We start from the raw sequence: 21,827 nt of genomic DNA on the forward strand, positions 1-21,827 counted from the left end.
CGCCTTGTCACACATATGTATGTTTGTACATGGAGATAGGGCCAGTGTACACCTCTCATACATTTCCCCCCGCACATGGACACAGACACATTAATAGCTCACATCTATGAAGCGCCTGACGGGTCACCGAGGCTGTGTGTGGTCCATCCAAGGGATGGAGAGCTGGCCTGAAGCCAGGAGACTTGGCTTCTAGCAGCTCTGACACATAGGAGTTATGTGATCCTGGATAAGTCACTAACCTCTGGGGACTCTCTGAGACGACAGCAGCAGAGAAGGTGCTAACTTGTATTAACAGAGGATATGTTTAGTCTTCTGGGAGTTCTCTATATTAATGATATAATAGGCCTAACCTCCGTCCTTTAAGATTTGCAAAACTTTTCACAGGTATGTACATGGGTCAGTATATGCAAACATTTAACACCTTGCCCACAGAGAAGGAGTGGCAAGGGCTGAGATGGACTTCAGCACCCCTCTGGGGACAGAGACGGTCCATGTAGCACCATCTGGCCCAGGCCACAGGGCTCCTCTTTGGGAATGGTCTCTGAAGGTATGTAAGGGGATGGCTTTCACTGCTGTGAAGTCAGGAAGGGAACTGATTCTCCCTTTCTCTCCATCCCAACCCTTGCTTCCCTCCATCACTGGACTCGACACCAGGCAACTTCAGTCTGATTCCCCATAAGGATGAAGGCTGGAGAGAGTCAGACCTAACAGGTTGACTCCAAGGTCACTGCAAAGTCTGAGCCGCGGCCCTCACCTGGTTCTGCTGTCTGCATATCCAAGGATGTGTGTCCTAAGGTTGGTAATCTGGGGTTCCTGGTGCGTCATCACCCCTTGTCCATACACTTACAGATCCGTACACCACAACAATGTATGACCATTCAGTTCTCACTCATGTCTAATTCACACCCAAGTCTAGACATCACCCTGGCGATGTCACTGGTCTTCAAGAAGGAAGGTGAATGACCAAAACAAAAAGGCCTAGCTTTCTGAAGAGGGAAGAGCAAGCCTAAGGATCACTGATCACATTGTCAAGTTTGTCCATCTTCCTAGGCTTGGAGCATCTCGAGAACATGCCCTAATAGATCTCCAAACCCAGGGGAAAGGCTGTGTTCACACCTCAGTCTGGATTTATGTGGAACCTTGGGCCCCTTCCTGGATTCTCTACGCACACACGTGCTCGCATATATAATAATAATGTATTGCATTTTTACAGTTCTTTACACTTTCCAAAGTACTTTCACATCTGTTAGTTCCCTAGATCCTCACAACAGCCCTGTGAGGTAGGCAGAGTAGGAATTATCTCCATTTTACACAAAAGGAAACTGAGGCCCAGAGAAGGGAAGGACTAACCCTGGATCACATGGTGAGTTTGTGGCAGAATTTGAACCCTGTCCAAGGCTCTCTCCCCTGTAGCCCACTGTCTTCTCATCCACACACAAACATATACACAGTCACACGTGTGATCTCCACATTTCTTTGTGGTCTCTCCTTGGTTAATCACCTGGTTGTTGTATTAACTTCATATATTCCTCCATTCCCCATTCCTGCCCCATAATCCCTCTGTGTCTCCTACTCTCTCCTCTCTTTCTGGGGGACCTTTAGCCTCAGGTGGAAAGTTCTCAGCTTGCCATATGCTTTACTTAAGTCCTAAGAGATGGTGATTTTTGCCCTTTCCCAAGGCTTGGGGTGCAGTTCTCCCCCACACTCTCAAACTCCTCCTCCCCCAACGACCTAGAACTGATTGTCTAGTCCGGGGCATTGTGGCAGTTGGTCAATGAACCTTCCCAAGCCCCAGGCACTGCCAGCTGGAAGCTGGCTGGAAGCAGGAAATGAGGCACTCAGGAGGGGGATGGACTTGACCCCAGACCACCAGGAGCCTCCCGGTCCCATCTCTGGCCCCTTTTGGGGCTACATTCATTGGTTACGGTCTGTTAATAAATATATCAGTGGTTGTATCCCCGGCTCTGGGCCCCCAGGGCAGGGAGATTGAAAGGGGACCCCCCTGCCCCACCAAAAGGCCAGTCTATTTCTCCTGGGTCCCCTTCTCCATATCAAGGGGTTGAAAGGCACCCCAGTTAGGCAGGAAGCAGGACACCCAGCTTGGTCCCTTGGCCCCTCAATCCCCACTGATGTCTGGGGAAACGGTGGCAGGGTCACCATCGGGCCACACTTCGAGGTCCCCGATCGGCCCGAGGAGGGTCTGGGGGATGGGTCCGGCGGTTCCTCCCTTTCCGCTTCTCCTCCAGATGTTTCCACTTGTTTCCCTTTGGCCGAGGCCCCAGGGCTGAGGGCAAATGGGGCTCCTTAGCGCTACTCCAAGATGGGGGGCACATAGGGCCTCCCCCACCCCTCCCAGGGGAGTCCACCAACTGCAGGAAGTCTCGGTACCAGAGCTTGTGGCTAGCAGGAGATCCTGCCCCCATTCCCAGGGTCTCCTCGCCCCTAGTCAGCTGCTCGGCTTGGTGGGCACCCACCATGCGCAGGTTGAGTCGCCTCAAGGGTTGAGTGAAGCCATGCTCTGTAGCATGGCAGTGGTAGAGTCCGGTGTCCTGGGGGCCCAGGCTGAGGAGAAGCAGGCCCCGGTCTGTCTGGATCACTCGGTCATCCAAGTGCACCTGGGGATCAGAGCAGGTCCCACCTTAGAATGTAGAATGTTAGAGCGAGAAGGGCCCTTCCAACACACAAGATGGAGCATGTATCTTAACTGTACTTTCAGAGTAACCAGAATTAGCATCGTAATGATAAGGGCTAATATTTACACAGTCCTTCAAGGTTTGCACATAGGATCTCATTTGATCCTCAGAAGAACTCTGTGAGGCATGTACCACAGGCATTATTATCCCCATTTTACAGATAAGGAAGTTGAGGCTGGAAGAGCTTGCGAGATTTGCCCAGGGTCCTACTGCTTCAAAATGAAATGGTTCTCGAAGTTTAAAAGGTCTTTAAAACATAGACTATCAGAACCACAAGGTCCTTCCTCAATCAATGAATATCTCCTAAGCTCCGACCATGGCAGGCACCGTGCTAGCTACTAGAGAAGGAAAACCAAAAAGCGAAGCAATCCCTTCTCTCTACTCAGAGGGGACAAGTACATTCATGAATGTGTCCAGAATAGAGAGAGAAGAAGTTCAAGAAAGGGAAGGGAAGGCACTCATGGTTACGGGAGTCCGGAAGGGTTTGATGGAGAAGTTGGTGCCTTATCTTAGGGACCGTGTTGAACGCCTTACAATTATTGTCTCATTCGATGCTCACAACAACCCTAAGTGCTATTATTAGCCTATTTTACATTTTAGGAAACTGAGGTTAAGTGACCTGCCCAGGGTCACACAGCTATGAAATGTCTGAGGTTGGATTTGAACTCAGGTCTGCCTGACTCCAGCCTGGGCACTGTTCACTGTGCCACCTAGCTGCCTGTGGGGGAGAGAAAGTAAGCTCCTTGAAAGGAGGGATTGTCTTATTCTTCACAGTTAGACCCCTACCACTGGCACATAGTAGGTACTTGATGAACATTTTTGGATTGGTTGAGTCTATGAAGCAGAGGTGAGGGGGGAGAGCATTCCAGACTTGAGACAGGGGGGATGCCAGCACAAAGGCAAGGAGGCAAGAGAAGCACTGTGTGTGAGGGAAAGAGAGGCAAGACATTCAGCCAAGCGGTGAGGAGGGACCAAACCTGGGTGGTGGCTATGTGAGTGGAGAGCAGGACAGATGTGCAGCAAGAGACAATAGAGGTTTGTAAAACAATCAGATATGTGAAGTAAGAGAGATGAAGAAGACATAGGGCCAAGGCTGTAAACCCAGGAGACATGAAAATGATGATGCCTACAACAGAAACAGGCAAGTCTGGAAGAGGGGTGGATTGGGAGGGAAAGACTGTCAGGAGTTCTGTTCTGGACATGTGGATTTTCAGGTATCTCTAGGATATCCGGTTTGAAATGTCCAAGAGGCAACCGGTGATGAAAGACAGGTTTAGGGGAACGATGGGGGCTGGATGTCTAGATCTGAGTCATTTGTACCCATGGAAGCTGACAGAACTGAATGAGACAGAGAGAGATGGTGAGGCAGAGACAGAGAGAAGAAAGGAGACCCAGAACAAAATCTTGGGGTACACCTACATGTAGGATATAGATAGGACATAGAGTATTTGAGCCAGGAGAGAACAATGTCTCACATTTCCAGCACTGGAGACTACAGACCACTGACATCTAATGGGACCTCAGACATCATCTGGACCAACCTCTCAATTTTAAAGAGAGGGAAACTGAGGCCCCCAAAGGGGAAGGGAATTGTCCAAGTTCGTGCATGCCAGGACAGGATTTGGGGTGTCACACAGGAGAGTGATGCCAGGCCCAGCGTGGGGAATGCTTACCTGGGTTCGGGGGCTATCATTTGCACGCTGGTAGGTCCATAGCACCTGGGCCTGCAGGGACTTGGGCTGACATTCAAGGAAGATGCTGCTCCCTTCAACCCCGAATAACTTCTTCTCCAGCAATGTTTGGCGCGGAGGGTCTAGTGAAGGGTGCACAGGGGCTCAGCCGTAGCTTGGGTCAGGGGGATTTGTTGGGGTTCTGGATTGGGACGGCAGTGGAAGGGGTTGATTATGGGGATAAGTTGTCTGGTTTAAGGCCTAGCTCCCCCCTCCCATGCATGGTGAAGGCCTTAGGGAGTTTCTCTTTAGGGTCTGAGGAACTATGAGAGGAAGAAACTGACTTGGGAGTCACTCACCCCCAGAACATAGTATATTGGGATCCCCATTCCGAACATCCTGGCGACGATATCTCCTAAGGGGAAAGCAGAAATGCGGGTAAGTCCTTGGGATGCTGAGGCAACTCTTGGTGCCAAGCCCCCCTCTGCCATAGCCATAGCCCATGACCATGGTAAAGGGAACCACACCTGGGGCCCCTTGGTTTCTTTCTCCCTATCCCCTCGGCTCCCTAACCTCGTTGGTACCTGGAGTCACAAATCTCTGGTTCTCTGACTACCCCCCCTTCCAATTTTCATTCCTCTCAGCCCACCAGCCCACATCTCCCCCGATCCCTCTCCTCAGGACCCCACACCTCTTGGTATTGGGCAGGTAGCGAGTACAGGCAGCCCCGTCCCAAGCACAGTAAGGATCTCGGGCCAGGCAGCACTCGGCACAGGCGCGGCCATAGGCAGCACATCGGTGTAGGGGCAGCTGGGAGAGAGAGCTCTGGGAGGCCACATATAGCTGGTGCTGGGAGTCAGAGAAGGGAGAGAGAGGGACAGAGCATCATTATCAGTGCCAACACAAGCCCAGACGAACCGTACAGGAAACCGGGCCCAGAGAGAGGAAGAGGCTGACTCGAGCTCACATGGCAAGTTAGTAGAAGGATGGAGCTGGCTCTGCAGTCAGCAGACCTGGGTTCTACCACCTCATTTTGGTCATCTATGAAGTGGGAATGATAGTGGTCCTACATACTTTGCAAGGCTGTGAGTTTTAAATGGAATAACAAAGAGCATGTCGGGTGGCACAGTGCATAGAGCACCAGGCCTGTGGTCAGGAAGACGAGTTCAAATCCAGCCTCAGACACTTTCCAGCTATGTGACTCTGGGCAAGTCACTTGACCCTGTTTGCCTCAGTTTCTTCAACTGCAAAACGAGCTGGAGAAGGAAATGGCAAACCCTCCAGAATCTGCCAAGAAAGTCCCAATGGAGGGCAGAGTTGTAGACAACTGGAAGATGACTGAACAACAGACTCTAAAGTGTACAATGACAACGACAACTGCCACAACCCATCCTCAGATAGCCTAGCTTCTAGTCCAGGAATATCGGCAGGAACAGACACAGGGGAAAACAGGGCAGCTGGTGGCTCCCGGTAGCAAGGAGGCTGGCACTGAGGGACCAGCCCCTGGGAAGCTCTGGAGACTCCAGAACAGGCCCTACTCAACCCCTTTTCCCCACCACAGATACTCACCCTCTTGGAGGAGATCTGCATGTTGCTGATGGCTGCAGCATTCTGAAAGGGAATGACACGGGGGTCAGGGCAGAGCGGGGGCATAGCCAAGCAGGGCTACATCAGGTGGATACTACCTTCTTACCTCAAACACCTGTAGCTCCTCTAGCAGAAGTCCTTCTGTGCTCTGCCAGCTGTCCTTGGGGACTGAGATCACCTTGAGGACTGTGCCAATGTCTGCAGGAGAGAGTGGCAATCTGAGGCTGGGCACGCCTGGTGGAGGTGGGAAAAGAGCTGCACCCACTCCATCCCGCCAAGTCTGTCCAGTGAATTCTCTCTCTACCAGGGCAGGCCGGTGCTTTCTCCTCAAATTACTGTCCTTGGGAGTTGTCTAGGGCCCTGTAAGAGGTTCTGGAATCTGACCAGGGTCATACAGAATGTAGATGTCAGAGGTGGACCTTGTACCCAAGGCTTGGAGGCCAGAGTGTTGGCCACCAGGCCAAGCTTGCCTCTCACATCCTGTTAGTAAATTACCGCTGAATTGAGTTGATTGGATTGAACTAAAATGAATCGGATTGGACTGAACTGAGCTGAGCAGCAGCGAGGGGAAGGGGCCTCCCTTGGATCCAGCTGAGTCTCAGCTATGTTATGAGGAGATAGACAAAGAGATCTTTGCACATCAGGGCCAGGAAGGAGATGAGACTGTCAAATCCAGTCTCCCCTTATTCTGCCCAAATTTACACAGAGAGGAAAGGAAGTTCAGTAATACAAAATCTTTCCCAGGTCATCAAAATGAGTTCGTTCCTTTGGCACGTAAAATGTGTATTACATAATTACTTTTAGTTCTGTGTGTGTGTGTGTGTGTGTGTCTATGGTGGGGTAGGGGAGAGAGGGAGGAATGAAGGGATGGAGAGAGGGAGGGAGGGAGACAAGGAGGGAAGAAGGGAGGGATAAGGAAGAGTGAGGGAAGGAGAAAGAGAGGGGGGAGTGAGGGAAAGAGGGAAGGAGGGAAGAAGAGAGAGACACAGAGAGAGAGAGAGAGAGACAGAGAGAAGAACCCAGGAAGGTGCCAGGTTGGCTCCTCCTCTAAGTGTTGACACTGTGAGTTTCTTCAACTCTTTTATCACTGTGGGGAAGCGGCGTTAAAGCAAGATTCAGGGGTTTGACACACTAAGTGTCAGTGGGTTTGTAGTCATGAAGACCTGAGTTCAAATCTAGCCAACTGGGTGACCCTGGGCAAGTCACTAACTCTCTGCCTGCCTCAGTTTCCTCAACTGTAAAAAGGGGATAATAACAGCCCCTACTCCTGGGGCTGTTGTGAGGATCAATCAGACAATACTTGTAAAGTGTTTAATGTAGTGCCTGGCACATAGTAGGTCCTTAACAAATACTTGTTCCCATGCTGATTCCTTCTGGTCTGGAAAAGTCAGGAAGGGCTTCATAGGGAAAGTACGCGTAGGCTTTGAATGAGGGAGTGCAATACCTTCCCAGGTAAGCAGCAGCCAGAGCCAAGGTGTGGAGGGGAATATAAACCTGGCAGGACCAGGGAGCATAAAATCAGACTGGCTGAATGGGAAGGGCATGTGGGTGCGGCCACATCAGGGGGGCCTCAAATTCTAAACCTGCTCTTATGGACAAGACAAGAACAAGAAGACCAGGGTTTGGATCCCAGATCTACCCGATCGCTCTCTGTGTGACCTTGAGTCAGTCCTTTCCCCTCATTTCCCCCTCTGTTTAGTAAAGGAGTTGGATTTGATTCCCAAGACTCCTTCCGAATCTCTAGAGTCTATGGGAGATTTGGGAGGAGCTCTGACCTGTGCCAATGAACAGGACATCATAGTGGCCGTCAGCAGCAGCCACGCGGTCTGCGACAATCTGCATGAAGGTGTAGTCAGTGCCTGTCCGGAGGAAGATGGGGCGTCCACCAACAGGCAGGATGGGGTTGTACATGAGGGGGTGGTTTCGGGCAAATTGGATCACATCATCTGGGAAATCCTTGGTGGAGCCAAAGGTGCCGAAGGTCTTGCTGGGACACTGGGGAGGCAAAAAGGCCGTGAGGGCAAGGGGAGCATCAAGGCAGACAATAGCCCCCAACCTTGGCCTGGAGGAAACAAGGGCCTGACCTCAGGAAGCCCCTGCTCAGGAAGGGAAGTCAAAAATCAACCCCTGCCTTCTGGAGGACCGCTTTGTCCACCAGGATCTCACCATCTGAGGAGAGATACAAGCCCTGTCGAAGGGACAGGTTTAAGGTTTCCAGGAGAAGGCGCATTTTGAGCAGAGGCAGAGAGAAGATGGACTTTGGGGAAACAGAGGCTGTGCAAAAAGGGTGGGGTAGGTGGGTGATGAGCTTCTAGTCAATGACGCTTTGTCCTTCCCTCCCCCTTCATCTGTGCCGCCTGGGAGGCCAAGACCTACCATGCCTGGGCGAGGGTAGGGCACCCGGCCCTGGTAGGACACCCACTGGTAGTTGGGTCCCTCCTTGTGGGCAAAGGGACCCAGGAAGGCACGCCGAACATCATTCATGCTGTACACACAGACCGCTGAGCCCTGGAACACGCTACTGTTGGGGGAACAGCGGCAGGATCCAGGTTAGGTGTGTATACATGAATACGTACACCTTCCCACAGATGTCCGCAGACTCAGTCCTGCTTCCTCCCTCTCCCATTTCCCCAGGCAAAGCTCTGACCTAGAGGTAGAGAAAACAGCATACAGCAGGGGGCTCCTTCGATCCTTTGTGGGTAGCAGGAACACATCGCCTACGTGAGACGTGGGATCAGCGAGCAACTTGAGCCACCGACCTCCAGGACCAGGGCCATGGTCCAGGCGTCCCCCCCACCAACCCCAAGCCCAGCTCAGGGAGCTGGAGCTGTCCCCTGCCCCCGGACCCATCTCAGGCCCCAGCCCCAGGCCCAAGCACTCACGAAGCTCATCAAAGGCTGTATCACTGGTCCCATCCACCCCAGGCACAGAGCAGACTAGCCGGGCCTTCAGGAACGTCGTCCACTTGTTCACTAGGCTCCGCTGCCCTCCTAGGTCATTCTGATATGGCAGAAAAGGAGGTAGAGATCTTTGAGATATAGTGCCCCAACCTCCTTGGCCCAGGCGATTTAAGGTTTGACTCATTCCTCCTGGAATGGCCTGGCCAAACATGTATGTATGGTGTGTGTGAGTGTCAATGTGCATAGCCACCTATCCCCAAGTCTGGTGGGTACATGGGAGAATGTCTATGTATCAATTTGTGAGCATGAGTGTGGTATGTGTATATTTACATGAAAGAATATGAGGTATATTTATGTGTGTGTGTGCTGTGTGTATCTGAGACTGACTGTGTCTACTAGTGAGTGTAATTTGTGTGTTAGAGACAGCCTGGTGGCTCAGTGGACAAAATGCTGGACCTGGATTCAGGAAGATCTGAGTTCAAGTCTAGTTTCAGACACTGTGTGGCCCTGGGCAAGTCACTTAACCTCCATCTGTCTCAGTCTCTTCCTCTGTAAAATGAACATAATTAGAGCACCCACTTTCTGAGATTTTTGTAAGGAAAAATGAGATAACATTTGTAGAGCACTTTGCAAACCTTAAAACACCATGTGCTAGCCATGATTAGGGTGTATGTAAGTACATATGAGTGAGTGTATCTTTTAGTGAGTGTGACTACCGTCTGTGTGAGGGTGTGCATATGTGCGCACACACACGCATAGAGAAAGGCACTCACTCTGCAGATCTGGCCAATGCGGGACACCAACACCCTGCCCAGGCCTGGGTTCCCCTCCACGGCCACCTCCCGGAAGAAGAAGTAGATTTTGTCATCGTCGGGATTCTCACTCTCCGGGATCCAGAAAACCTTCACAAATTTGGGCTCTGGGCCCAGGGAAGGGTTTGGTCAGTATCCTGGAGACTCCTCCTTCTGACCTTCCCAGGAGACCCCATTACCCGATCCCCATCCCAGTCATGTCTCCCCACATCCTCTCTCCTTGCAGCAGACCAGGCTGCAAAGCAAAGATTGGACACCAGGGGGCAGCAGTAGCCCGAGGTTCAGCCTGGCTCACTGATTCACCGTAGCCCACACTACCTGTTCTCTTTCCAATGTGGCTTCACTCGCCCCACACAACCCTCTCCCTTTCCTCCTTTCCTGAGCAGGGATGTGTGTGTCTGCATGTATGTATCGGGAGCACACAGCTACATGCATGCCTATGTATATGTGTGTCCATTAACATGTGCGCTCACCCAGATGTAGCCCTTTGCTGTGTAAGTAGCACTAAATTACAGCACCCCTGGGAACTGGAATGAGTGGGGTGGGCTAGCAAATCTCTCAGGCCCCTTCTAGTTCTGACATTTTGTTCTGCGTAGTCCTTCCTAGCTTGGACATCCTCCCTTTTACCATTCCATGCTCTACAGTCCCTCCCTCTTGGTTGTGACATTCTGAATTTCGAGTTTGAAGGTCCCTCTCAGAGTCTCCGACGAAGGTACAGTAGGGATCATTGTTCTCATTTTATAGATGAGGGATCTGAAGCCCAGGGAGGGGAAGGGACTTGTCCAGGGTGCCATGATGGCGTTGGACCTGAGGCTTCCTGACCATAACAATAAGGAGAGTGCATCATATAACTGATTATATAATGATAAGAACTCCCATTTCCACAGCCATTTAAGGTTTGTAACCCTCTATGCTCATAGCCACTCTGTAAGGCAGGGACTGTCCCCACTTTTCAGATGAGCACACTAAGGCCCAGATGGCTAGTTAGTGGCAGGGCTTGGTCTTCCAAGGCCCTTTTCGCCCACTCCATTTTTTAGAGCCCTCTCATGCTGGTCACTCAAGACCTTCACCATTGATTTTTTTTTCTTTTGGCTTGTTTCTTCTTTCATCACATGACAAATATGGAAATAGGTTTTACATATTTGCATACCTATAACCTATATCGAATTGCTTATCATCTTAGAGAGTGGGAATGGAGGAAAAAAATTTAGAAACCAAATTTTTAAAAATGAATGTTACAAATTGTATTTCCAGGTAACTGGAAAAAATATCATTTCAAAAACAAACCCTTACCATTAAGCCATCGAGAATCATGTTGCTCTGTTCGGAGGTTGGGGCGCCGGCCAAGGCTTCGGAAGATGGTGAAGTCTCGGCCCATGAGGTCTGTAGCTACTCCAGAATAAAGTTCCTGCCCTGGGTGTGAGGGAATGGACAGGGGAAGATAATGGAGGGGATTGCATTGTTTGGGGGACTTTGGAGAGGACTGGGGCAATCTAGGGGATCTATAGAAGTTTGGAGTTAGGTTCACAGGGGATAAGAGAACCCAGGAAGGTTGAAGAGACTATGGCAGCCAGAGAGGGTCTCTGGGAGGCTATGGGGAATGAGGAGGGATGAAGTCTGCCAAGCAGCCCAGGGTGTGTGTATGGGATGACTTCAAGGCCCCCTAGGACAATTCAGAGGATCCCAGCCCAGCTTCATTCCTCCCTGAGCCATTCTCCCCCCCATCCCCAACCAGTGGGAGTGGTGGGTGGGAGTGCTCCCTGGAGATTCTGGGATATCTCAGGAGCTCAAGCCTTACCCACAAGCACCGATGCCGCCCGGTGCTTGGGATCATAGGGGCTCTTCCCTTTTCCGTCTTCTAGGCTGTTTAAATCCAGCTTCAGCATTGGCTCCTGGGAGTGGCCAGGGGGAGATGTATCAGAAGTGTTTCCTGCCCTCTTCCCACTTTGGGAACTTGTCCAAGTGGAGGGGGTGAAGGAAAGCAGCTGTACCCTCAGGCCAGAGTGTGCTCGGGCTTCTCCACCCTCTCTACCCCAACCCTTTCCCAAGCCTGATCCTCACCTCCATCCGGTACCCAACCTCCAGGAAGCCACAGACAGGATGGAAGGCCCCTGTCCCACAGACGTACAAGTGAGTTCGGTTATAAGGGTGAAGCAATTTCACGAAATTCACACACTCAGCCTGGACAGGAGGGAAGACAGAGACAGGATAATGGGTCCAACATCTTCCTCTCCTCCAGCCTCCAGGACCAAGGTGGAGAAGTCGGAGTTGTCTCTCCTTTTCCTCCACCCCAACCCCAGCTCATCAGTCACACTTGTAGATGGTCTTAATGTTTAGGATGGGCCCCTTGCCTCAGGACACCCCTGCCCTCTGAGACAGACAGGACAACGGCTGTTCTTCACATTTCATAGACGAGGAAACTGAGGCCCAGAGACAGAAGAGGTTTGTCCTATCATATAAAGGGTAGGTGAAAAAAAATAAAAACTTAAAAAAAAAAAGAGTAGGTGACTTGAAACCAGGTCTTCCAAGGGCAGGGTTCTGGCTCACCCACACCTCTCCCCGACTCCTTTGGTTTCTGCTACTCCATTAAACCAGTCAGATTCTTCCAAGGGATGGGGGGGTCTCAGGCACAACCTTCTCCTAAGGTAGACAGACCAGGGCATCCCCCTCCTGCACTGGCTCAGTCTGCCCTCTCTGGGAAGCCCAGAAGACATCGAGACCCATCTCCTCCTGGCCCCTCCTCATCTCCCCAAAGGCCCCAGCCCACTGGTCACTCACACTGATGTCTTTGCCAGCCCAGTTACATTCTTCTCGCCACTCCACAGGCGCCGGCCAGGCCAGCTGAGCAGGAATGGGGGAGGGAGAGAAGAGAAATAGAGGGAGTCATCAGGCTGGCTGGAGAAGGGTGCCCTCTGTCTCCGAGCTAGGGCTTGGGACGGGATAGAACCTGGGGGAGAGAGTGTCCCTCTCGGGATAGTGGTGGTGTCTCTAAAGGGAGGGAAAGTATCCCTCAGAACATGAGACGGTTTTTTTGGGGGGGGGGAGATCTGTTTTTCAACAGTAGATTAGTATCTGTGCAGAGAATGTTTCTTCTGGGGGAATGTCAATGGGGAGGGGAGGGAGTGTTTCTCTGAAGTGGGGGCTGTGTCTGTGTCTGGGTAAGTTACCTTTGGAGGGGGACATCTCTGAAGAAACTGTGTCTAACTTAGCAGAAATCAGTCACTGAAAGCAGAGAATATGTATCCTGGGGGATATATCTTTGAGGGAAATATCTGGAGAGAACGTCTCCTGAGTTTTTTGTGTGTGTTTGTGGAGGGGAAGGTTTCTCTGAGAGGAGGGAGAAAATGTCTCTCCTGTGGAGACGTCTCTGTAGGGAATGTTTCTCCAGGGGGTTATCTTTGGAAGGGATATCTATGAGTGGAAAGAGAGACAATCTCTCCCTGGAGGTATCTCTGGGGGGATGCTTTTTAGGAGGGTCATCTGTGGGAGGACATCTGTAATCTCTCTCCTGGAGGATGCTTCTGAGAGAGACGGTTGGTTTCTGAAAAAATATGACTTTAGGGAACTCTTTTCTCTGAATACAGAGCAGCTCTGCTGTAGGGTGGGGTGGGTCAGTCCCTGCATCTCTTAGAGAGGATATCTCTGGGAAGAAAGGAAAAGGGGGCTGGAGCAGATGCTCTCTGAGGTCCTTCCCATATCTAACCCAATGATCCTATGTTTTCTTCCAGGGGGGATGTCTAGGGAAAACGTCTCTGCTGTGGGGCTGTGTCTCCTGGTAAGAGGTGCCAACAGGAGCAAGGATAGAACGCGTCTCTCAGGATATTCTAGGGGAGGGCCTCTTGGGGGATCCTTGTCTCCAGGGGCAGGGAATGAGTCAGCCAGTGATGGGGCTGCATCTCCAGAGGTGGACACTTCTCTGAAACATGACTATGTCTCTGGATACCTTCTTGTCCTGTTTGCTGATGTTATCCAGGCTGAGAGAGGCCACGTAGTTCTGGGCACCCACAAATAGCCTGCCACGTTCCTCATCCAGTAGAAGGCTCTCGTAGCAGCAGGTACGAGGCAGGGAGAAGGTACGAAGGCCATGCCGGGCCCTGAGCTCTGCCAGGGAACACGAGGGAGAATTTGAAGATAAGGAGAGAAGGTGGTATACAGCACACAGAGTGGGTCTACAACGTCTGGCAGTCCCATAAGGTCAGATTGCCTTTTTCCTGATAGCTGTAGAGTCTGGAAACTTGGACATCTGGGTTTTGATTCTGGCCTGGATGAGAGGAGCACCTTGCTTTCTGGATGGCCTCAGTTTACTCCCCTGCACCCTAAGCTTTTCCGTACCAAGGATCACAGATCCCTGGGTGGGTGGGTGGAAGCACGAGGTAAGGCCCAAGATCTCTCCTGGCACACAGTCATAGGGCAAATAGCCTGCAATTGACTGCCAGGCCTTTGGTGGGCAACAGCTACCTCAGAAGTAGTCTGGGGGAGCTGGCAGTTTGGGGCTGGCCTGAGGAACACTGAATCCATCCTTCCTCCAAGGAGATGGCCAAGAGTGTATTTCCCATACCTTCCCTCTTCCCCAGGGGGTATGTGAGGGGTGGTGCTGGGGGCCTCAGATCCCTGCCCAGCTCATCCCCACCACAGCTCCCAGTCTGGGGCTGAGGCCTCCAGGGAAACTAGCAGCCGGACCCTGCTGCCTAGCAACCTGTGGCCCAACCCCTGCCTCCTGAGTTCTCAGGGCTCTAGGAAATCTTGAGAAGAATAGGGGAACATCCCTTCAGTCATCTAAAAGAGAGACATAGACTCACTACAGTCATCTCTGTCCCTGAAATATGGGGGTTCAGAGTCAGGGCAGAGGCCAGCAAGAGTTAATGTGAGATCCCCCCAACAAAAGAGGGCCTCAGGGAGGTTCTCTCTTAGTATAGACTCAAAGGGGGCTCTCAGTCCTACCCGGAGACACCCTCAAGCTGGGCAGAGGACTCTGCATCCCTCTCCCCCAGAAGCAGCTCTCTCCCACTACAGGCACTGGGAAGCCTCCCCCAAAGGCAGATCTCCCAGGGACACACACTCAGATACATAGATATGTGAACACCAAGACACCAGCCCCGGCACACACAGTCTGTGAAACACACACATATACAAACACACAGCTTTACATGTAGTTACACGCATGCGTATGCACTCCCCTTCACACACTTATATATTCCCAGAACTTAGATGCAAAGCTGTATTTGCACACTCAAAGAGAAAGTTACACAGTTGCATTCACATTTTGTAACACACTTATATGCGCTCACAGCCACATACACACACACAATTACACATTCACAGTGAAACGCACATCCTGGCCCAGCCTCTCAATCGTCCCATCAGGTGCACCCTACCTTGGAAGGACAGTCGGAGGCGAGGGGGGCTGTTGGCTGGACCCCCCTCGGCCCCCATCACCAGGGCCCAGAACAGGGCCAGGGCCGGGAGCATGGTGAGGGAGACCAGGCAGCTCTTGGCCCCTTGGGGTCACAGGGAGGCAGAAATGGCAACAGACACGGTGGGGGAGAAGCAGAAGCTGCCCGGGCTGAGCCTTGGACTCTGACCTCTGGATCTAGAAAAGAAGGAGAGAGTCAGGGAGGGAAGGGTAGGGAAGAGGAGGAACCAAAGGAGAGAGAAGACAGGGTGAGAGGGAGAAGGAGAAGAAAGGGAGAGAGAGCGAGTGTGTGAGTCCCAAGGGATCAGATTACAGCCGGTTTGGGCGCTGGGGCAAATAGAGCCACATTCCAGTTGGCTTAGCCCTTTCCTCTGAAGGACACACACACACACACACACACACACACACACACACACACTGACATGGACAGACAGAAATGGGCACACATGCACCCATGTATTTCCATGTACAAATACAGGTAAGTAGATGTTTGCGCTCTCACAGAGATGTATGTGTGTGCACCCATCCACATACTTAGGCTATCTGGCAGCTCTGAGGAAGTGGGGGCACCTGGGATTGACCCCCCAGACCTTTACGGCTCATCCTGGTTGGGGGGGCTACATCATCACATCCATTCAGCTACCTGGCCCTTTCATTCCTTCTGCCACAAATGGTACTTAATGCCAAGGAAAGGAGAGAATGATGTGTGTCTTTCCACCTGTGTTCATATGCGTGGGATGGGGGTGGGCGGATGCTGATGGGCCCAGACTCCCCCGTGTCTCATGAAGACTAGGCAAGGAAGTGAGGGCATCCACCTGGACAAAGGAAGACTCAAGGCGGAAGGACATGGTAGTTGTCTCCAAATATTTGAAGAGGGATTAGATTTGCTCTAGTTAGTCCCCGGGGGCAACAGCAGAGAGGTGGAAGCTGCCCAGGCAAATTTAGGCACGAAGTCAGGAAGCATCTCTCAGCTCTTAAACTGAACAAAGGGGAGATAGGTCACCGAGGGGAAGTGAGCTCCCCATCTCCAGAGGTCTGCAGCAGAGGCTAGATGGCCTTGTGTCGGGGAGGTTGAGTGGGGCCTGGGTTGGGTTAAATGGACTCTGAGGTACCTCCCAAATAATAAAAAATTCTGTGATTCTATGTGCCTTTCAGGGTATGTCTATAGACACATTGTGTGTGTGTGTGTGTGTGTGTGTATGTGTGTGTTAGGGTACAGCTCTATATGGGTGTATGCATCTGAAGAGCCAGAGAAAGGGTGAGAAAGGGCCCCATCTCACATCTGCCGTTGGACCCAAAATATCCCCATCAAAGGGAGGTTGGGAACCTGGGATATAGAAGACCTTTATCAAACCCATTTTCCAGAAAGAAAAACCAAGGCCTGCCAGGAACTAGAATAGAAAGAATGTCAGCATACAGGCTTTCAGGCTGGGCAGGGGTATTACTCACCTCCCTTTCTGTCGGAATCTCCTGATTCCACGCCCCCCCCAAGCCCCCAGCCCATGACCCTGGCTGAGTTTTCCCTCCCTCTGCTTTCAGTATTGCCCTATTCTCTCTAAAGGGGACAGGACGAGGGAGGGGAGGTCAGTGCTTGGTCCCAAATATCAACTCTCTTATGTCACCAACCAGGCTATAAAAGATTGGGACATTAAGGTGGAGTGGGGGCAGTAGAAGAGTGTGTGTGTGTGTGAGTGTGTGAGTGTGTGTGTGTGTATGTGTGTATGTATGTAATGATACACAGACTCAGCATAAGGTTCTCGTATCCACAGTATGGAGAGGGCTACTGAGCTATCCCTCTCATTGAGTCATCATCCCTTCAATGAGCTCGTGCTCTCACCCCAACTGAGCCTCATCCCTGCCCTGAGACCTTCCTCCCCCCACACCAACACACTGAGTTCTTCATTCCTTCTCTCATGACCATCCCTCAGAGCCTCTACTGCCCTCTCTGATCTCCATCACTGAGACATGGGAAATCAGAAATGTTCTCAACTTTTCCTTTGAAGCAAGAATTGCTGCCCCCACCAGATGGTCCCCACCCCACCCTGCCAAGCATAGTAGGGTAGAAAGAACCCAGGCCTGGGAATCCAGAGACCTGAGTTCCAGCCCTGGCTTTTCCATGAACTATCTAGTTGTGTCTCAGGTCTTTCCCTTCTCTGGATCACAGCATCTCCAGCTACAATGACTCATGGGAACTACCTGATTCAGCCCCTTTCCCTTTTAGAATTATTTAGATCTAGGTCTTCTGCCAATCAGGTCTGCTTCCCTTTCATACTCCCCCCAACCTTTATTCCCTGGTATCGCCAATGGGGTATGATTCCAACCTGTGGATAGCAGCCCTCCCCACAGTGGCAGCACCTGTTTCTCCCCCAAATTTCCTTCCTCCCCTCCCAGTATTTGTCACAGGGAGTCACAGAGCCACTGTATACCTCAGCTTCCCAGCCTAATGGAAAGGCAGTACCCCAGAGACACTGAGACCTCCTCCTTTATAGCCCTGGCCTTGGCCTGCCTTACTTGGCAGCAAGCACCAAAATGAGTAGTAAATGCCAAGCTAGATAGGCGCTGGGGAGAAGGCGTGCCCTGGGCCTGAGGCTGGTCCCTTTCTGAGCATACAGAAGAAAGCTGTAGGGGGCATCCTCCAATCCCCCAACTGTCCTGTGTTTGTGGATGGCTCCACCAGCTTCCCAGTCACCCAGGTTGCTCCATCTTTGACTTTTCCATCTTCCTCACCCCTTGGAGTCAATCAATCACAAGTTCTGCTATTTTTATTTTTGCAAAAGTTCTCCCCCTTACTCTCTGCCTGGCCTTAGGGCTCTCTGTCTTTAAACCAAATAGCTCACCTACTCCTCTCTTCAAGAACCATGAAGTAGCTCCCCACTGCCAAAGGAAAGCAGAAGTCTTGATTGAACCTGGCAGTCAAGGCCTCACCTTTCCAGCTTTAGCTTCTACTACTTTCCTTCCCCGCCCCTTTATCTCCACTTATTCCCTATTCTTGTCCTGCTTCAACCTCATTTCCTGCCCCCCCTTGGAATGTTCCTAGGAACATGGATCTAGGACTGGGAGGAGGCTCTGAGGTCATTTGGTCTACTCTACCCATTTTACGGATGAGGAAACTGAGGCTCAAAGAGGTGAAATAACTGGCCCAAGTAAACACAGAAAGGTAGTAAAGGTGCCTGTGATTCCCAGGTCAGCACCCTTTGCACTGTACGTTCCATCTGACATCAGTGACAAGGAACACCTTTCTCCTCCTTCAGGGAAGGAATCTTGCTCCCCATAGAGTCAGCCTGCCACAACCTCCCCTTCTCCACCCTGCACCAGTCTCAGCACTTTGCCCGATCCGCTCTCAGCAGGCACTTACCACCACCTCCCTCTTATCTTGCTCAGTCTTTTATACTTGACTTCTCTCCCTCATCACACTGTAAGACCCTTGAGAGCAGGGCCTGGGTTCAATCCCCCAGATTGCTTATTAGGTGTTTTTTCTTTTTTCATTTATTGAATCTCCACTCTCTGGGCCAGTGGGTGTGGGGCTGTGCCTGGCCTTGGATGCTCTCTCGCTGGGGGTTTGGGGAGGAGTGATGGAATAGCCTGGCCTGGTCTGAGCACCAGAACACCAGCGCCTCTTGGCTGACGTGACCCAGGCTTCCATCTCAGCCTGCCTGACTGGCTTGGGAAAGGGCTGGGGGGCAGGAGTAGTCCGGGAGGAGAGGAAGAGAACAGCCATTTCTAAACCACCTACTATGTTCTGGGCACTGTGCTAAGCATGATGTACAAGTACTATCTCCTTTCATCTTCACTACAACCCTTCAAGGGAGGCTGGGTGACTGATTTCCTCAGAGCCCCAAAATGCTGCCCCCCCTTCTCTAGCTTTCTCTGGCCTCCTCAGGAAAGTATATCATCCAGAATGTGGGCATTAGAAGCATTCCCTCCCACTTTACAGATAAAGAAACTGAGGCCCAAAGAGAGGATGTCATAGAGTCTGGATTCAAATCCATCCCTATGGAATGTTCTGACTCTAAGTCCAGAGTTCTTTCCATGTTTTCTGTAGCATTTCTCACCCCTAGGGCACTGAGGTCAGCTGTGTGGTGCAGTGGATAGTCAGGAAGACCTGAGTTCACATCCAGCCTCAGACACTTACTAGCTTCGTGACCCTGGAGAAGTCACTTAACCCCATCTGCCTCAGTTTCCTCATCTGTAAAATGAGATGGATGAGGAAATGGCAAAGCACTCCAGTATCTTTGCTAGAAAATCCTAAATGAGGTCACAAAGAGTCAGACATGACTGAAAAATGACTAACCATACACACACACACACACACACACACACACACACACACAAGGCAGAGAGGTCAGAGAGGGTAATTGCCTTGCCTGTGGTCACACAGCTAGCAATTCAATTTAATAAACCCCTATGAAGGGCCTACTGTACACAAGGCTAGTGGATAAAAATACAAAAAAGGGTGTTGGAGGGGGAAGCCAGGTTTCTCCGGGTCTTTTCACTGCAGCTGGATCAAGGGTACAAGTGGATTAACTGAGCTACTGTCAAGCCCTTGGGACTGTGCTAATTCTCTTAAACCTAATCTATGGCTGTTTACGGTTCACAGGCCCCCACTAAAGCCCACCTTGGGCTCCTCAAGGCTCCAGGCTCTCTCAGAGATCAGAACATTCTAAGCTCTTTCCTAAGATTACTTTTACTCAGCTACCTTCTCCAGCGTTGGGACCTGATGGGAGGCCAATCCCTCCCCTACCCCCCAAAACAGCAGGGAGGGCTCCTTGACCGAAGGGATTGAGGGGATTGAAGGACTGGAAGCTATGGATGGTACTAGGCCAAGCCTGCCCCCTTGAGATTCAGTGCCTCCAGGGTACTGGAGGGACTAGACAGGGTGGGCCTGGGGAGCCAGGGCTGCCACAAGCCCACAAGTTACATAGTGAAATTTCCTGGGTGGGTGGATCTGGTGACAGGCAGGCTGCTGGGAGCTGCCTGGGGAGGGCGGTCCTGGGCTTGGGAGGGAAGTTGGGTCACCCGACAGTCACCCTGGTGACGGGCGGGGCTGTGGCCTGGGCACTTTTCTGGAACACGGGCATGGATGCAGGGCACTCAGGACAGGGCAGGGCAGCTCTGCCAGGGGAACCTAGCTCCAGGAAGACAGGGACCCAAAGTTACAGCTCTGTGACCTAAAACTCCCCTTTCCCCCAAAGCTGGCAGTATCTGTTTTCATCTCAACCCCTCTCCTGCCATGTACAGAAGGAAAAGAGTCAGTAAGATTTGGAGTCAAAGGCCTGAGTTCAAATCATACCCTGCTACTTATTATCTGCTTGACCTCAGTTTCCTCTTTTGAAAGGAGAGAGTTAGTCTCTACCTTCTAAGGTCCCTTTCAGCTCCCAGTCTAGGTTCCGGTGACTCCCCTGTTTAGCCTTCTGGCTTCTAATGCCCAGAATCCAGGGAGGCACAGACCCAGTCACTGCTTCCTCCCATAGCTCTCTCTCTTACAATCTCCTACTGCGTTCTCTTTCTTTAACCCTTTCTTCCTCTATTCCCCTTCCCCTGGTTCACAACCCTCTCCCCTCATTCTTCTCCCTATAGCCTCCTCTGCCTCCCAAACCTTTCACAAGCCCCTCTGGTAGCCTCCGTCCCATCATTCAACGATACCCTTTTCTCCTCTCTCCAATGGAAACCCCCAATGTTGTCCTCCCCCCCCCACATTGCCCACTCTCTGCTCACAGACTTCACCTCCCCACAGACCCCTCCTCCATCCACCCCTCTTATAGCCTTCTTCCTTCATTTTAACCCCCTCCTCCTCTGTATATGACCCTTCCCCTGGGTCACAGCCTTTACAGCCCCATTACCCCTTTACAACCACATCTCTTCTCTCCTTCCCCCTTCCCGCAATTCAGTTCTAGGGTAAGGATGTCCCAGGAAGAGTGCTTATGGGGTGCGGTGGGGGAAGGGGGAGGCCCAAGGCTATGTGCTTGTGAGCTCCGTGTCACTGAGCCCAGCAGACGTAAACAAGGCTCCAGTGCACCCCCAACCCACCCCACTCTCTCCTGGCCTCTCCCATCCCTTTGGGCTCTCCACCCCTCCAGCTTAACTAAGTTGACCGTGTTTTCCTAGGGAGGACCCCGGAGGAACTGGGTACCAAGCCAGCCACCTGACGCCCTCCACCCATCCCGGGACCCCAACGGGATAGGCACGGAATCGGGATAAGCAGGCGACGGGCACTGCCAGTCTCGGGGGTCCGGATTCCACTTTGCAGTAAAGGGTCTCTAGAACCTCCGCTCCCCCGGCTCCCGTTCCTCCTCACCTGCCCCCCGTCCTGAAGCCCCCGATGGGGAGGGGCGGGGTCCGCACCTCTGGCCCTGGCCCCAGCCCGGCCCTTGCCCTGTTCGGACCCCGGCTCGGACCCCGGCTCGGACCCCGGCCCCGGCTCCGACTCCGGCTCCGACTCCGGCTCCAGCGCCTGTGTGCGCCTCGGTGGGTCGGTCGCTCGGTGGCGGTGACAGGGCAGCCCAGAGGAGGCGGCCGGAGGCGGGGAGCAGGGAGGGGAGAGGAGGGTAGGGGAGTGGAGGAGAGGGGAGGGCGGAACCTCGAGTTCGGGGCTGGGGCGGGGGAGGAACTCCCGGCGAACTCCGGCCGGGGCTAGAGCCACGAGGCCAGGGAACGGGGAGGGCGGCGGGTGCCGGAGGAGTGCGGCCGTGGGGAGGGCACGCGCGCACACACACACACACGCACATGCACACGTATGCAGCCAGCCACACAGC

General features: G+C 52.2%; 1 protein-coding gene across 1 annotated transcript; it reads right to left on the reverse strand.

Annotated features, from left to right (window-relative positions):
- Nucleotides 1–1,177: 1,177 nt before the first annotated feature.
- SEMA3B (semaphorin 3B) lies at nt 1,178–21,583 on the reverse strand. Its single transcript, XM_072650596.1, has 18 exons — nt 21,371–21,583; nt 15,038–15,252; nt 13,606–13,763; nt 12,441–12,503; nt 11,724–11,843; nt 11,461–11,554; nt 10,956–11,075; nt 9,624–9,769; nt 8,833–8,950; nt 8,598–8,667; nt 8,327–8,471; nt 7,726–7,945; nt 6,057–6,148; nt 5,933–5,974; nt 5,055–5,212; nt 4,723–4,778; nt 4,367–4,506; nt 1,178–2,615 (listed from the first exon to the last, which is right to left on the reverse strand). Exons 2-18 carry the CDS (start codon nt 15,129–15,131, stop codon nt 2,154–2,156), a joined length of 2,298 nt encoding a protein of 765 aa, XP_072506697.1. The 5' UTR covers nt 15,132–15,252; nt 21,371–21,583; the 3' UTR covers nt 1,178–2,153.
- Between the last annotated feature and the right edge of the window lie 244 nt (nt 21,584–21,827).

This window comes from Notamacropus eugenii, chromosome 1, assembly GCF_028372415.1.
Source record: "Notamacropus eugenii isolate mMacEug1 chromosome 1, mMacEug1.pri_v2, whole genome shotgun sequence".
NCBI lineage: Eukaryota > Metazoa > Chordata > Mammalia > Diprotodontia > Macropodidae > Notamacropus > Notamacropus eugenii.